Raw genomic sequence first — 15591 nt, 5'->3', positions numbered from 1 at the left:
CAAGGAAAAGTATAGCAGAAGCAGCAGGGGAGCAGCAAACTGTTTTTTTGTAGAGGTTCGGCTTTAAATTTTTCCCCTTTTTAAAAAAAGGACTTTTGGGGATTTCTTGCTCAGAGGAAGTGAGTCAGAAACTTGCCTTCTGAAAGAGCTAGCATCCAGGATATCTCTATAAAGTTATATTCCCAGTAAATTTTTTGAGGAGGAAGCCACAGTCCTGTTTCAGTGTTTACTTAAGACTTCTCAGTATAGATATTGAGCAACGAGCAAGACGTTTTCCTGGACAGAACGGAATGAACGGTCTTGGACAGGGACCACACAGAGGAAGTTTCTGGGGAGGAGGAGGTCACTTCACATACACAGGAGGCAGACAACTGGAGAAATGTCACACAGAGAAGTAGGGAAACCAGGGATTGTTCTGGGAGCTTGCAGCTACAGAATCGATTTGAAGCTCTTTCCCTTATCAAGGAGAATGAGGAAGAGCAGCATGGACAGACTTCAGGCACAGAGCAGGGGAGCTTGAGAGTTTCACCACAGGGAACAGTCGCTGCTAAGCCTCAGAGGAGGCATATGGTGGGGGACTCCTTGCTGAGGGGTACAGAATTTGCAGATGACACCAAATTAGGAGGAGTAGCTAACACTCCAGAGGACAGGATCAAAATTCAAAATGACCTGAATAAACTGGAAAGCAGGGCCAAAGCTAAAAAAAAAAAAGATATTCAACACAGAAAAATGTAAGGTACCGCACTTAGGGCAGAAAAATGAAATGGACAGATGGGGTACACCTGGCTGAACGAGACGACAAGTGAAAGATATCTAGGAGTCAAAGTAGACCACAAGTTGAACATGAGTCAAGAGTGTGATGAGGCAGCAAAAAGGCCCATGCAGTTTTAGGCTGCATCAATAGAGGTATAGTGTCTAGGTCAAGGGAAGTAAAAGTGCCACTCTATTCTGCCTTGGTCAGGCCTCACCTGGAATACTGTGTCCAGGTCTGGGCACCACAATTCAAAAAGGATGTTGAGAAACTGGAGTGTGTCCAAAGGAGAGCAACTAAAATGGGTCTGGAAACCCTATGAGGAACAACTTAGGGAGCTGGGAATGTTTAATAATAATAATAATAATAATAATAATAATAATAATAATAGATTTATTTCTAGCCCACCCAATCACGAAGAATCCGGGCGGGTTACAACAATAAAATACAACACATTACAATAGAGTTAAAAAATCAAACCCTAGACCTACCACTACCACCCCATTCCCAGTACTAAAACAGAATTAAACAGTAATAATATTAAAACATTAAAAACATTGAACAACCAAAAAATAGGCAGAAACATTGACGGGGGAAAATAGACAGATGAGGGGACAAATACAGGCGTCCCCCGGGTTACGAAATTAATTCGTTCCGGCGCCATTTTCGTAACCCGGAAGTCTTTCGTTAGCCGAATCCCCATAGGCGCTAATGGGGAAAAGCCGCGTTTTGGTGCGAAATAGCGCCGAAAAGCACCAAAACTTTTTTCGCAAGCCGGGGAAACCTTCGTAACCCGGAAATAATTAATTAATGTTTTTTTTTTCGTAACCCGAAAAATTCGTAACGCGGCGCGTTCGTATCCCGGGGGACGAGTGTATCTCTATATCTAATATATATTAGCCTGGAGAAGAGAAGATTAAGAGGTGACATGATAGCCCTGTTTAAATATCTGAAGGGATGACATATTGAGGAGGGAGCAAGCTTGTTTTCTGATGCTCCAGAGAACAGGACACGGAACAATGGATGCAAGCTCAACATTAGGAGGAACTTCCTGACAGTAAGGGCTATTTGCCTGTGGTACGCACTCCCTCAGAGAGTGGTGGAATCTCCTTCCTTGAAGGTCTTTAAACAGAGGCTGAATGGCCATCTGTTGGGGATGCTTTGATTAAGTTCCTGCACGGTAGGGAGGTTGGACTGGATGGCCTTTGTGGTCTCTTCCAATTCTACAATTCTATGAAACAATTGTAGAACTGAAGGTCCTTTTTGTTGTGAGAAATTGTAGTATGGTGTCTGTGTCTCTGCAGCGTAGCAGAGACACAGAACATGGCCACAGAGCCCGAAAAACCCACAAAAAAGTATGGATGCTGGCCATGAAAGCCTTTGACTTCACAATAAACTGATTCTTACATTTATTTATGTTCTCAATATCTCCTTGCTCAGAAATGATATTTAAAAGCCCCTCCATCAGAAGCAATGCTTTGTGATATCTTTGCACACAGTCCTCTCGGTGATGGAACATCTCATCCAGTGCTGCAGCTTGGACCTGGAAAGAAAAAAGGGGCTATTTATGGTCTTGACAAACATTTATTGTCAGTTCCAGCACCAATTTTCAAATTACCCTGCTAAAGAGGGAGCTGATGGGGCTATGTTCCATTCTTCGTCCTATTTTGTTTGTTGAACAGAACTGTAATCCAAGGCATCTGACAGTATGATTTCAAAAGTACTAACAAAGACACTATTATGTTATAACAAAATACAAGTAAATTAAAAGAGGTTTAAAAACATTAAAATATTGCACCCACCTGTTAATAGTCCTCTCCTTAGCAGCTAGCCACTTACCAAAATCCCCTGGAATAGGAGCATCACTGCCTGCAAGTAGAACAACTGAGAGGGGGGCCAGGCCAACCTCCCTTTGAAGGGAGGTCTACAACCTAGGAGCAACCACTGAAAGCCCCTCTTTTATATCTCAATCAAATGTGCTTTTAGGGTGGTGGGACTAGGAGAACAGCCTCTACTGAGGATCTCAGGGGACCATACAATTTTCAGATAGTCTGGACCTAAATTACATAGAGGTTTAATCAGTACTTCAAGTTATGTCCAGCAGCAGAATGGCAGCCAGTGAGGGTGTTGTTATAAGGGGCTTTATACTCCCTATAACTAAGTCTGTCATTAAATTTGGAATTCTGACTTTCTTCCAATACCAGCCGAGACAGGTAAAAGGGCTGTGTCACCTTCCTGTGTTTGGCCAGCTCTTCTGCTTTTCCCTATAAGTCTGGAGAAGAATAACTTTCCTCACATGTGTAGGATGACTGCCTGTTTTAAGGAATGACTAAAGTCTGAAGTAGATGGGCGAGAAAAAGATCTTGCTTTTTCTGAAAGTTTGATCTTGCTTTTTCTGAAAGTGGATTGAAACCCTGCTATATGGACGGTCCGCTTGCAAAGTGGACTGAACACCCACAGGCAGACCGCACAGCATGCTGGGTAATCCCCCCCTCCACCATGCATGAGCACAGTCACACAAACACACCATCTGTCTGACCTCAAATTACCTTCCACGTCCTGCCCAGATGCCATTCCATTGGTTGGCCACCCCTTTGACCGACCACACAGTCACATGTGCGATGCTCTGCCAGTACAGGGCATTGGTGTGCATTGCTCCCCCATACATGCCTCTTTCGCTCCATGCCCCCCTGTCAGATGGTCTGGTTTGTGTACATTGTAATTACATCCACTGGAGCTGTCACACGTACATTTCTTTTCTTTGCTGCAGCTCCACACTAGTGCTGGGCCATTTATAAGTAGGAGTGAAGATGCACATTTCCTTGCTGAGCCAGAGTATTCTTTGTTTTGGTTTCCACCCACTTTGGAGGTGTGCATCATATAAACACCCCGCCTCCAAAGCGTCTGAGAGCTCCTTTATTTTGCCCATCTGTTTCACCCCTAAGCCAACTATCAGTGCTTTTACAAAAGCATAAGAGGGGAGAGGACAGTCTAGGCAAAGTGCACCCCCCTTCCAGGTTACTTTTTGGTTTATATTTTTAGTATAGGATAGTGGTTGTTTTATTGTTTTGTCTTTCTATTATATATGTCTGGTGTTTTGCCCTTTGGTGAAAGGGTGTTATAAGAAAACATCATCATCATCATCATCATCATCATCATCATCATCATCGGACTCTTCTGGCTCTAAAACAGCTGGTTTTTTAAAAAAACATGGTGAAATTGCTTCTTAAATGACAGGGCTGGGCAACTTTCGGGGGTTAGGGGGATGTACTGGCTTTCCAGGGTACCTTGGAGAGCTGTCCCCATGACAGAAAGAAATCTTGAAAAACATTTCCTTGCCCCAATGCCCACTATCAGAAAGAAGCATTTTTATCCTGTTTCCTGTCTTCTCTGAGTAATTTTAGGCCCATGTGATGCCCTTTTCCCAACAGGAAGTCACTCAAAAATCTATATGGCAATTGTTTTCTCCCACATCCCTGGGAACTTTTGGAAGCATTTAAAAACATTTGCCAAAAAAGGTAGGGCCCCCACTAACCCACAAAAATAATCCTTGGGAACTCATTTTCCTCACCTCTGCCTTCTGTTTGGGGGGGGGGGGCATTTTGAGTTCAAGCAATTTTTAAAAATTAAAAAACCCTTTGAAGTGGGGATGGCAGAGCAAAAGGGAGAAGAAACCCATCCAGTATATCCTCTACTGCAGGAAAATTCTGGATTAAAACTGGGCAGATAAAACATATCTAGCTGAGGTTCCAGGTCAGTACTAGAGTCTGGCACAGTGAGACATTAACTGAGGCCTAAAGGCCTGTAAAGTTCTACTGTGAGTTTTGCTTCACTTGGAGCATACATAATATTTTCAACCATTTACCTGAATAATTCTGAACATTCAGTGCAGAGGACCTGGGAAGACATGCTGAACCTCCATCTCCCACAACAGGCCAAAAACAAACCAGAGGGCCAGATGTGTTCACCTGAAGCTCAGTTACTGATTAATTTTGTTTCATAAGTACACTCTTAAATGGCAGCAGATCTGATATTCCAAACAGAGATTTTCTCCAGTATTTTGAACCCTGGAGATACTAGGGACTGAGCCGGGGATCTTTTGCATGCAACTCTACTATTCCCAAGAACTCTTTCCATATATGTGGCTCATCAATCCCTTGCAACTGCATATGATGAGGTGACAGAAAGCTGGAGCTTATGGAGTGGGGCTGGGGCTGAATTTCTAGGGTTAACACTTGGTAAATGCTACCACCTTCAAGACTATGCAAGCATACTTCAAAGAGCCCAGTCACAATTAGAAGAGGATCTACTGTACCATTTGCACAGCATGGGTGAATATGAGCCTCTCGGCTGTGATGCTGTTGATACGATCCATGAGCTTCTGCTTATCCAAGAACCACCTCTGCAGCCTCAGGTTCAGGCAGTGGCAAGAGGATACACTGGATTTATACAGTTCATTGAGCTTCCTTACAACTGTCCAAAAAGGAGAAAAGAGGAGAGAAATCAAATTATTTGTTAATATAACAAGCTGCATTATACTGAGTCACATCACTGATACATTCAGTACAGTACTGTCAACTCTGATTGCCAGCAATGGCTCTCCAGGGTTTTAGACAGGATTCCTTCTTAGCCCTACCTGGAGATCCCTGACAATCCTTTTAGGCTCCCTTCCAAGTACTTAGCTAAAAACAGATGTGATCAGGTGTGTTCAGGATGGCATGGTGATCCTGGCGGCGCAGTGGTTAAATGCTGCAGCCACTCACAAACCACAAGGTTGTGAGTTCAATACCAGCCAAGGGCTGAAGCTTGACTCAGGCTTGCATCCTTCTGAGGTCGCTAAATGAGTACCCAGCTTGTTGGGGGCAATTAGCTTACACACATCGTAAATCGCTTAAGTGCACTGATAAGCGGTATAGAAATGTACTTGCTATTACTAGTGATCTATTTAGTTTTATTGTTATTTAGTTATATACCATTTTTCTCCTAACAAACTCAAGATACCGCATGCGGTTCTCCTTCTATCCATTTTATCCTCACAGTGGCCCTGTGAGATAGAACAAGGTGAGAGAACATCACAGGCCCAAGGTCATTTAGTGGGCTTCATGCCTAAGTACAGATTTCGATCTCCCAGTTCCCACCAAACACTGCACCATACCATCATTAGCAGATCACACTGCTGGATAGGCTTCTATCTGCTCCTTCTCATATTAGAATTCCCTACTCCCTTCTTCATACAGACACAGAATTCTGAAGAACATTCTTGACACTGAATCTCAATATTTTCCAAGGGGTGCCAACTGGTCACAAAATATCTGACCAAGGCTGCATCTGCACCACTTTAACAGCCATGGCTCCATGCCATGGAATCCTGGGATTTGTTGTTTTGTGATAAATTTAACTTTCTCTGTTAGAATGCTCTGGTGCCACAACAAGCTACAAATCCCAGGACGGAGCCATTGCAGATAAAGTGCTGTCAAATGGCATCATTTCTTCAGTGCAGATGCACCCAAGTGTGACAGAAATCTTTGTGGAAAACTGTCCTACTTATATGGCTTCTGAAGGATTGCTTGCTCCCATATTGACAGTATGGTGGGCCAGCCTCTCTTTCACAGCCTTCACAGAGAAGTGTTTTAAGAAAAGGAATGTGATCAGTTGCCCCCCCCCCCCTCCCCACTGAACCACAGACTGTGCGATAGAAATAGACCCGGGAGCAACCACTCCCATACCCAAATTGTATTCCATGACTCCTTTAGAGATGAAGACCCTCAAGGAATTTATTTAAAAAAAAACTGGCAAGAGGGTTCATCAGTACCTCAAGTTCATCATTCGGGGTCCCAGTGATTTTTAGGGAAAAGAAAGACGGGTCCTTGTGGTTGGTGACAGACTACAAGAACCTAAATGTCATTAGCACAGCTAGAAAATATCCCTTGCCACTAATGAAAGACATGTTAGGCTGGCTAGCCACTGGAAAGGTTTTTACAAAGTTGGATCTGAGGGATGCATATTTCCGAGTGCAGATCAAGGAGGGAGACAAGTACAAAACCGCATTCAACTGTCCCCTGGGGGCATGTTTGTACTTTTTAAACATTTTTTTTAGTGTTTAATTTTATAGTTGGGAGGGAGAATTGGATCACGGTCTTGTGGGGCTTGTTGTTTTTATTGTTGTATATTGTATTTACTTTGCTGTTACCCGCCTCGATCCTCAATTGGAAGAGGCGGGATATAAATAAATATTTATTATTATTATTATTATTATTATTATTATTATTATTATTATTATTAGAATACCTGGTTTTCCCCTTTCAGTTATCGGGGGGGAGGGGGGAATTTGTTTTATGAGGTTAGTCCATGAAGTACTTCATGTTCTGCTGTTTGATGGGGTGCTGGTGTACCTAGATGACATCCTGATCTACTCTCCCGACCTGAAATCTCATGTGTTGTTGGTTAGAAAGGTGCTACAAAGACTATTGGACAATAAGCTTTATGTTAAGCTGACAAAGTGTCATTTTCACACTAACAAGCTGGACTTCTTGGGATACCGAGTATCCACTCAAGAGACTGAGATGGACCTCCTCAAGGTGTAAGCAGTGATGGACTGACTGGTGCCTAAGACCAGGAAGCAAGTTCAGCGCTTCCTGGGGTTTGCTAACTTTTACCAACATTTTGAGCCTCATTTTGCTGAGATTGCCCTGCCCATCACCAACCTGTTGAGAACTAATGACCCAGGGGGGAAGGTCACCAAGGAAAAGGGGAAGGGTCCCTGAACTCCCCCCAGTCCATCCACTCACATCAGGTAGAATTTAGAGTGCCACGAGGCTTTTGACCAATTAAAAACATTGTTTAGCATGGAGCCCATCCTAAAACATCCAGATCCACAGCAGCCATTTGTAGATAGGTAGATGCCTCTGATGTGGCCATGGGAGCCATGTTGATGCAAAAAGACAATGGAGGGGTGCTGAGACCATGTGCATACTTATCCCAAAAATTTGGAGGTGCTGAATTGGGGTGGCCTGTTTGGGAGCGAGAGGTTTTTGCCATCATATGGACTTTACAATCCTGGAGACAATTCCTAGAGGGATGCCCCTGTCCTTTTGAGGTGTGGACAGACCATCGTAATTTAGAAGCTTTGCAGGCCCCTAGAAAGCTCACCCCAAAACAGAGAAGATGGGCTAAAGACTTTTACAAGTTCAAGTTCACCATTAAGTTTATCCCGGGGCAGGAAAACACTTTGGCGGACGCCTTGTCCAGACTTCCTAGTCAGGGGGAAAAAGAGAGCCAGCCGCTTCAAACTCTGTTCACCCCTCAGCAGTTAAGCCTGGCGGTGATTACGCACAGTCAAAACTGGAAAGGGGAAAAAAAGAGGGAAAGGAGCTTGACCCTTTACTATTACAGATCATCCAGGCTAACCCCTAGGACCAATGGCTCAAGGATAACCAAAAGGAGTTGCTGTTAATATACAACAAAGTGTGGTGTAAAGAGGGCAAAGTCTATCTACCTAAAAAACTGAGAGCCAAAGTGCTGAACCTATGTCACGATGTTGAAGCATCAGGAAATTGGGGTTTTGTAAAAACCTTACACATGGTGCAAAGTAAATACTGGTGGCAGGGAATGAGAACTGACACTGAGAGCTATGTAAAGGGCTGTCCAGTATGTGCCAGGGTCTAACCAACAGTAGGAAAACCCTGCGGGCTCTTGTGACCTCTAGAGACCCCTAGTAGCCAATGGCAGCATATAGCAATGGACGTCATCACAGATTTGCCTGAAGCAAAGGGAAAAACACCATTTTGGTGGTATCAGACCTGTTCTCAAAACAGGCGCACTACGTGGGGTGTAAGGGACTGCCTACAGCTCAAAAACTGGCAGATCTATTCATAGAACATATCTATAAGCTGCACTCCCTCCCAGACAAGGTTGTCTCTGATAGAGACACCCAGTTCACATCAAATTCTGGAAGGTGCTGCAGGCCAAATTGGGGGTGGAGCTAGGATAGGTGGAACAAACTCCTCGTTTGAACGGTTTTTAGGGTGTTATATCAATCATCTATAGGACAACTGGGTGGAGTTGTTGCCCCATGCAGAAATAGCATTCAATGCAGTTGTTCACACAAGCATGGGTTACTCACCTTTTGAGGTGGTATATGGTTATGAACCTAGACTTTTACCTAGACTGAACTGTGAACCCACTGACCCAGTGTCAGTGTCCCAGTGGGTGGCCAAACTGAAAGACCAGTGGCCAAAAATAGAAGAGGCAATCAAGGAGGTTAAGCGGGACTATAAAAGGTTTGCTGATGCTCATAGAAAACCCTCCTGGCCTCTAAAACCTGGGGAAAAGGTGTATTTGTCAACCAACACCTTAAATCAAGACATCCTTCAAAGAAGCTTGGCCCCAAGTATATAGGCCTCTTCCAAATAAAGCATCTTTTGAATGAAGTAACTGCAGAGCTTGTGTTGCCAAAGGAATACAAGCATATTCATCCTGTGTTTCATTTCAGTCTGCTTTTCACAGGAATACTTTCAAGAATGTCAACTCAGTCATTGCTATCTTTCCACAAATATGTCTTCATTCCAGATGGCAACTGCAACCATGAAGCTTTTGATGTCTACCTGGATATATGTGATGATGATGACTTTTGAGTGTGACTGTTTCCCTCCTGGGAAGACAGAAGCAAGTGGACTTAAGGCTAATTCCAAACTATTGATTTCTGTTGCACCATGGGGGAATAATGGGAGGAGGAATGTGTGGGGAGTAGACTAAACACCAATTTATCACAATATTATCTCCACTGACTACTATTGCCACTCCATGGTATTATTCACAAATCTCTTCCATCACAAGCTACAGGAGTTTCAAAAGTTACTTCTGAAAATTAATTAGTGGCACTACAGCTCCAAATGCCCCATTCAAATAGCTGGTTGCCTTTAAAGTCACTATTTTAAAAGTAACTATGGCGGGTTACAGACTGCCCATTTGGGGCGGGCTGTACCCGCCCCTTTCCCCGGAGTATCGGGGCCTCAGTGGTCAGAACGGCAGCCGCTGAGGCCCCGATCCGCCGCTTTCCGGGCTGCGGGGAAGCGGCAAAAGGCCCCTTCCCCGCAGCCTGGAAAGGGGTGTCCCTGGGGCTTCAAGCCCCAAGGACACCCCGCGGCGGCGGGGAGGAGGAGAAAGGGGCCGCTTGGCCCCTTTCTCCTTTGGTCCGCTGAGCGCAGCTGTCTGAAGGCTGCGCCCAGTGGACCAAACCAGGAAGGAGCTCCGAAACGGAGCTCCTTCCTGCTCCGCGGAAAGGGCGCATTATGCGCCCTGGCGCGGAGCGAGGATGTCATGTCCGCCCCGCCCCGTATAGAGGCGGCGTGGTCATGATGTCCTCATGGCGGCGGCCATGTGGAACGGCCGCCGCTATTTTGTGCGTGCAGAGCGCGCACTAGGGTTAGGGGGGTGCGGAAGCACCGCCCCTTTCTAACCATAGTGAGCGCTCCGCATGCACAAAACGGCCCGTTTTTAACTGGCCTATACAGTGCTACCTCGGGTTACGAATTTAATTCGTTCCGCGGCGCCGTTCGTAACCCGATACATTTCGCAACCCGAAAAAGCCGCTGGAAAGCCGCTAGCCGCGGTTTGAATTTCGCGCCGAAAAGATTTTCGTAACCCGAAAAATCATTCGTAACCCGGAACAGTTTTTTTAAATCTAACTTTTTCGTACCCCGGAAATTTCGTAACGCGGTGAATTCGTATCCCGGGGTACCACTGTAATGGCTAATTTGACCATTTTTAAAAAATGATGGCATCTGCTACAACACACACTCAATCAGTAACAGCTTGCCCCTCAATAACTATCAAAGTAACCAAAACCAGTTACAGCAACACCATACAAGGATTTAGGATATCCCTCATTACATTACAATCACACTATAACATAGTTGGCTATAGTTACTACAAAAAAGGGAGTCTATTTGAAGTTACCCATTGCTAATAATAAGTTACACCCAAGATCTGCAGGTTACTTAGAATCACAGAATCAGAGAGTTAGAAAAAACCACAAGAGCCATCAAATCCAACTCCTGCTACACAGAAGACACAATCAAAGCACCCTCAACAGATGGCCATCCATCCTCTGCTTAAAAACCTTCAAAGGAGACTCCATCACTTTCCCAGGCAACATATTCTACTGTTAAATAGTGCTTACTAATGTTGAAGTGGAATCTCTTTTCCTGCAGTTTGAATCCATTAATCCATTACTTAATCTGTTTAATTGAGGACTGACTCTTGGATTTATTCTACTAATGAGTTGCAGTCCCTCCCCAAAATAATTTTGGGGGACGAGAGAGATTGAGTTTGAATGCATATACATTTGAACTAAGACTCTTACTTTGCTTGACAGTGGAAGAAAGACACAGTTTGCCTGTTCGGATCTGGTCTATTGCCATCTGCAGGCCTGAGGACAATAATTCTGCTACCTTCAAGTACAATACCAGCTGTTCTGCATAACTGCAAAGGAAACACAAGACCAGGTTCAGAGAGTAATCCTATGCCAAACTGCATAATGAACACTTCAGACTCTTTTAATACTCAATCAGGCTGTTGAATCCTCTAGCCTGTAGTGTGTGGGACTGTGTGAAGAATTTTCTTGGAAGTCTCCTTGAAGATTAACCTTTTTACCTCCATTCTTTGCTGAGCAGGCTGATCTGGTCGGCCACAATGTTCTCCTGGAGCTGGTATTCAGAGGACAATGAATTGTTGAGCTCACTGGCACTGCCTTTAATGGCTGCTATTTCCATCACATAGTGGACGAAGGCCAGAGTAAACTGCAGGCTACGCAGGATGTCTGTATGCTCTTGCTGTAACCAGAGTAGAGAAAAGAAAATCATGGCAGGAGAGTTGCAGGGCAGTTCCAGGTTGAAGCAATTAAGGAGTAGCTATTTCAAAGGATTAGGAGCCAGAATGGCATAGTGGTTCAAACACTGGACTAAACTCTGGCGCCCAGGGTTTGAAATCTCTCTCGGCCATAGAAGCCCACTGTGTGACCTTGGGCAAGTCACACACTCTCAACCTCTGAAAGATTTGTGATAGGTTCACCTTAGGGTTGCCTTAATTAAAAAACAACTTGAAGGCACAAGATAACCATAACAATTTCACAGGATCCATGGTCCTTGTCGATTCTGTCAAATGGCCTTAAATGGAAACCAGCTCAGTATAACTCCTGTAGGATTTTATTCAAGATCTACCTGTATTATCACAATCTTCTACATAGAAAAACAAAAAACAAAACATGAAGCTACTTTCAGTTATGACAAAAACCCTTCTCTTTGCTCAAAACATAGAATCATAGAGTTGGAAAAGACAATCAGGACCAACCAGTCCCATTCCCTTCTGCCATTCAAGAACACACAATCAAAGCACTCCCAACAGATGGCCATCCGGCCTCTGTTTAAAATCCTCCAATGGAAGAGACTCCACCACACCTTTTATATTAAAACATATAAAAATCACGCATTTGTATTCTTCATAAAAACCATCTAACACCATTAAAATATGTTATATTTCTTTCATTAACTCCATCATTAATTAAACCTACTAAACCTTATAAAATCTTAACCTGTCACTGATTTCTTTAATTTTTTGAATAGGCATTGATGGTCTTGTTCACTTTAATATGTGGTGATATAAATCTTCATTCTAAGTCAATCAATATATAATAATAATATTAATAATAATAATAATTTGTTTTATTTATATACCGCTATTCCAAAGATCATAGCGGTGAACAGCAAGTAAGCTAATTAGCAAGTAAGCTAATTTAAAACAACCAACTATAAGATATTCTTATACCACTTAACATTATTACAAATTAAACTTATATATATCTATATAACTGAACACAACAACCAAATAAATAGATCCAAAAGCACAATATCCACTCACATAACTGCCCCCACTAACAGCCCAGCACCCATTGCTCCTTAATAGCTAATACACCACATAACCACAAATCCCATACTGCAAAGCCCAGCAAGCACTCTTAATTGTCTAGCATGTAATATAACCCGTTTACAGCATCAAACTTAATCATAATCAAAGGAAAATCATGACAGGATTAACTCAATCCTGACACATGGTGAGATTCAGAAAAAGGCCCCTTCTGTAGATCTTAAAGCTCACCCAGGCTTATATAAGGACATATAGGAGTTTACCACACTGCCCCCAGGGGTGCTCCTGGCACAGAACAAAAGGGAGTGGGATGGGAACAGAATGGGGGCTATCACGCATTTTATTGCATGCTGAACGCTGCTGACACCACCAGAAATTCCCATTACGTTCCTGATCCATCCAGAGGAGGAGATTTTCAGGAACTGTTCAGAAGCTTTCAAATAGTCTGGACTGAAGCCATGTAGGGTTGCAAAAGTCAAAACCAGCACTTTGAATTCTGTCTGGAAATGGACTGGTAGGTAATGAAGCTGTTTCAATGTGTGTGTGTGTGTGTGTGTCACATGATCCCTGCACCCAGCTCTGTTCAACAGTCTGGCCACAGCATTTTGAACCCACTGAAGTTTCAAAACAGTTATCTATTTATTAAAATCATATAACCATGCTTAGCCTATATAACATGCTAAAATATCTCAGTAATAATGTTTCTATGTTTGGAATACGTACTAGGGTTAGGGAGCGTCTGCATAGTGTGCGCTCCCTAATCCTAGCACTGCTGCTACCACGTCACATTTTGCCCATCTGTAATGGGCCAATGAGAGCACTGGTGGGAGAGTTTTGGGATGTTGACTGCAGCAGAGATAAAAAAAACCTATGTGGAAAAAGCATACCCAAACCTGTTCAGCTTCCAACTGTACTACTCACATATTTTTATTCTTTTATCTGCAATTACCATATTGGACCAGCTAGAACTCATGTTTATTTTTTGTACAATTTGAGAGGCTGAGAATGAGAACCCACATCAAACGTCAAATCCTGCCCCTTTTAATATTTTGGTCCTAGCCTGGCAGGGTGAGTGGGATGCAACTCACTTCCATGAGAGTCTCCTCAGGTAGCTCCGGTACTTCAAAGGTAATTGTTCCATCCAGGTTGGCAGTGAGGGGGTCAGCAAAGGTGTATCTGAGACCCAATGAGGCTTCAAGCACATCCCCACCAGTTCCCATGATGAAGTGCCGCCCGCTGAAAGATCCTCCGGAACTTAGAGAGCTAGAAGATCCCACTTTAAAAAAAGACAAAATAAAGTATATCAAAGTTATCTACATGTGAAGCCTAAAAGAAGTTAAGCCAAGGAAACAAACATCCTGTTTTGTTTTTAAATTTCCTGAACACTGATTAATTTGCATTTAATTATAACTCTCATCCTCAGTATCTTTACTAATCCCACTACTTGCCCTACAGAAGAAAGTCCAAACCGAGCCTTAATGATGATGATGATTATGATGATGATAATAGGATTTATTTATATGCTGCCCAATCACTGGGAATCCGGGCAGCTTACAACAGAGGGGATAATAGACGGTTCCTTGCCCTCAGGCTTACAATCTAAAAAGACACGACACAAAAGGAGAAGGGAATGGTGAGGGGGGAGGGGATCAGGTCCAGCATTCTTCTCTCCCTCTGAGGCCTGGACCAAGGCAGATGGACCGGAGGGAGGGCTCTTTTTCTTAATTGAGGCCGGGCCCGATGGCGTTGGGCCTGTCTTTTCACTCCCTCCCAGGCCAGAAGATGACAGTTGGAAGGAAGGAGGGGAGGGCTCTTCCTCTTCACGCCCGATGGCGTTGGGCCTGTCCTTTTGCTCCCTCCCAGGCCAGAAGATGGCAGTTGGAAGGAGGGAGGGGAGGGCTCTTCCTCTTCAGGCCCGATGGCATTGGGCCTGTCCTTTCACTCCCTCTAAGGCCAGAAGATGACAGTTGGAATCACCCACCATTTCACCAAACCTTATGGCCACCAGCTCAAGAATTGTACTGCACCAGGCTGTTAAGGGCAGTGAATCCACCAGGTGGGTCATACCATTTGCACACAAGCCATATGTGCATGTGCCTGCATTAGTTAAACTAAAATATTTTTAAATGGACACAGTCCTAGGTTTCAACACAAAAGATGGATTGCAGATACAAATACAGCTCCAATTCCCATTCTTAACAGCAGTATAAAGATGGTGAGGAGCTTTCCTCACCTGAGAACATTCTGGTCCTGGTGATCTGTGGTGGTGTTGTCCCATTGGGAGGGGATCCAACGGTAAACACCACTGGGGAGGGGCTTGCTGAATCACTATCACCAGCTGCTGCACATAGAGTTCCTCCAAAGGCAGCAGAAGGGGCTGTGGAGAACAATCAGCCACATAGATGAACAAAGAGAGTGGAAGAGAGTCACAAAGATTAGAAATAGATGGGTGGACACTAATAAGAAGAGAACAAAACACCACCACTGCCAAAAGGAAAACAGACCTCACAGCTTTCTTGCTTTCCAGTACCTGTGATCTCCATGGGCTTCTCATTGTTCAAGCTGTCATTGCTACCAGCTTCCCCGAAAGCAGCCTTGAGAAGGAGGTCTGTAAGACGGCCAGTGCTAAATGATCTGAAGAAAGGGCATGAGACCAGAACAGTGCACATAGACTTTGTTAATTTTTGCTCACTGAGGACTAGATCCTATTAAAGCATTTTCATTAAAGTGAAACAAACGTTTTTTAAAAATATGTCAGTTCTGCAGCATGTAAAGACTCCAGTTCTGCAGTATGAAGCAGAGTTCTCCTTAGTTTTGTGGAGTTCTGTGCAGGCCTTATAAGCTTCTCATCTAGGATGACCCACCTTTAAAGCAGCACAAAGTCTGCAAACTGAAAACTACACCCTCTCTCAACAATC

At 43.8% G+C, this 15591-nt stretch overlaps 1 protein-coding gene across 2 annotated transcripts in view; it reads right to left on the bottom strand.

Annotated features, from left to right (window-relative positions):
- Positions 1 to 15591, bottom strand: part of LOC149289960 (serine/threonine-protein kinase ULK1-like) — a 126393-nt gene that overhangs the window by 4998 nt on the left and 105804 nt on the right. For both annotated transcript variants that reach the window (XM_089489682.1, XM_089489683.1), the window contains exons 21-27: positions 15204 to 15307; positions 14907 to 15050; positions 13762 to 13949; positions 11405 to 11583; positions 11115 to 11233; positions 5067 to 5224; positions 2159 to 2294 (exon numbers count right to left, since the gene is read on the bottom strand). In XM_089489682.1, coding sequence (XP_089345808.1) covers positions 2159 to 2294; positions 5067 to 5224; positions 11115 to 11233; positions 11405 to 11583; positions 13762 to 13949; positions 14907 to 15050; positions 15204 to 15307 — 1028 coding nt within the window. The remainder of the gene's footprint in view (positions 1 to 2158; positions 2295 to 5066; positions 5225 to 11114; positions 11234 to 11404; positions 11584 to 13761; positions 13950 to 14906; positions 15051 to 15203; positions 15308 to 15591) is intronic.

This window comes from Sceloporus occidentalis, unplaced genomic scaffold, assembly GCF_023333645.1.
Source record: "Sceloporus occidentalis isolate IW3139 unplaced genomic scaffold, rSceOcc1.0.p SCAF_41, whole genome shotgun sequence".
Taxonomy (NCBI): domain Eukaryota; kingdom Metazoa; phylum Chordata; class Lepidosauria; order Squamata; family Phrynosomatidae; genus Sceloporus; species Sceloporus occidentalis.
Note: the sequence above shows the minus strand (reverse complement) of the source record. Positions and strands in the feature narration are given on the sequence as shown.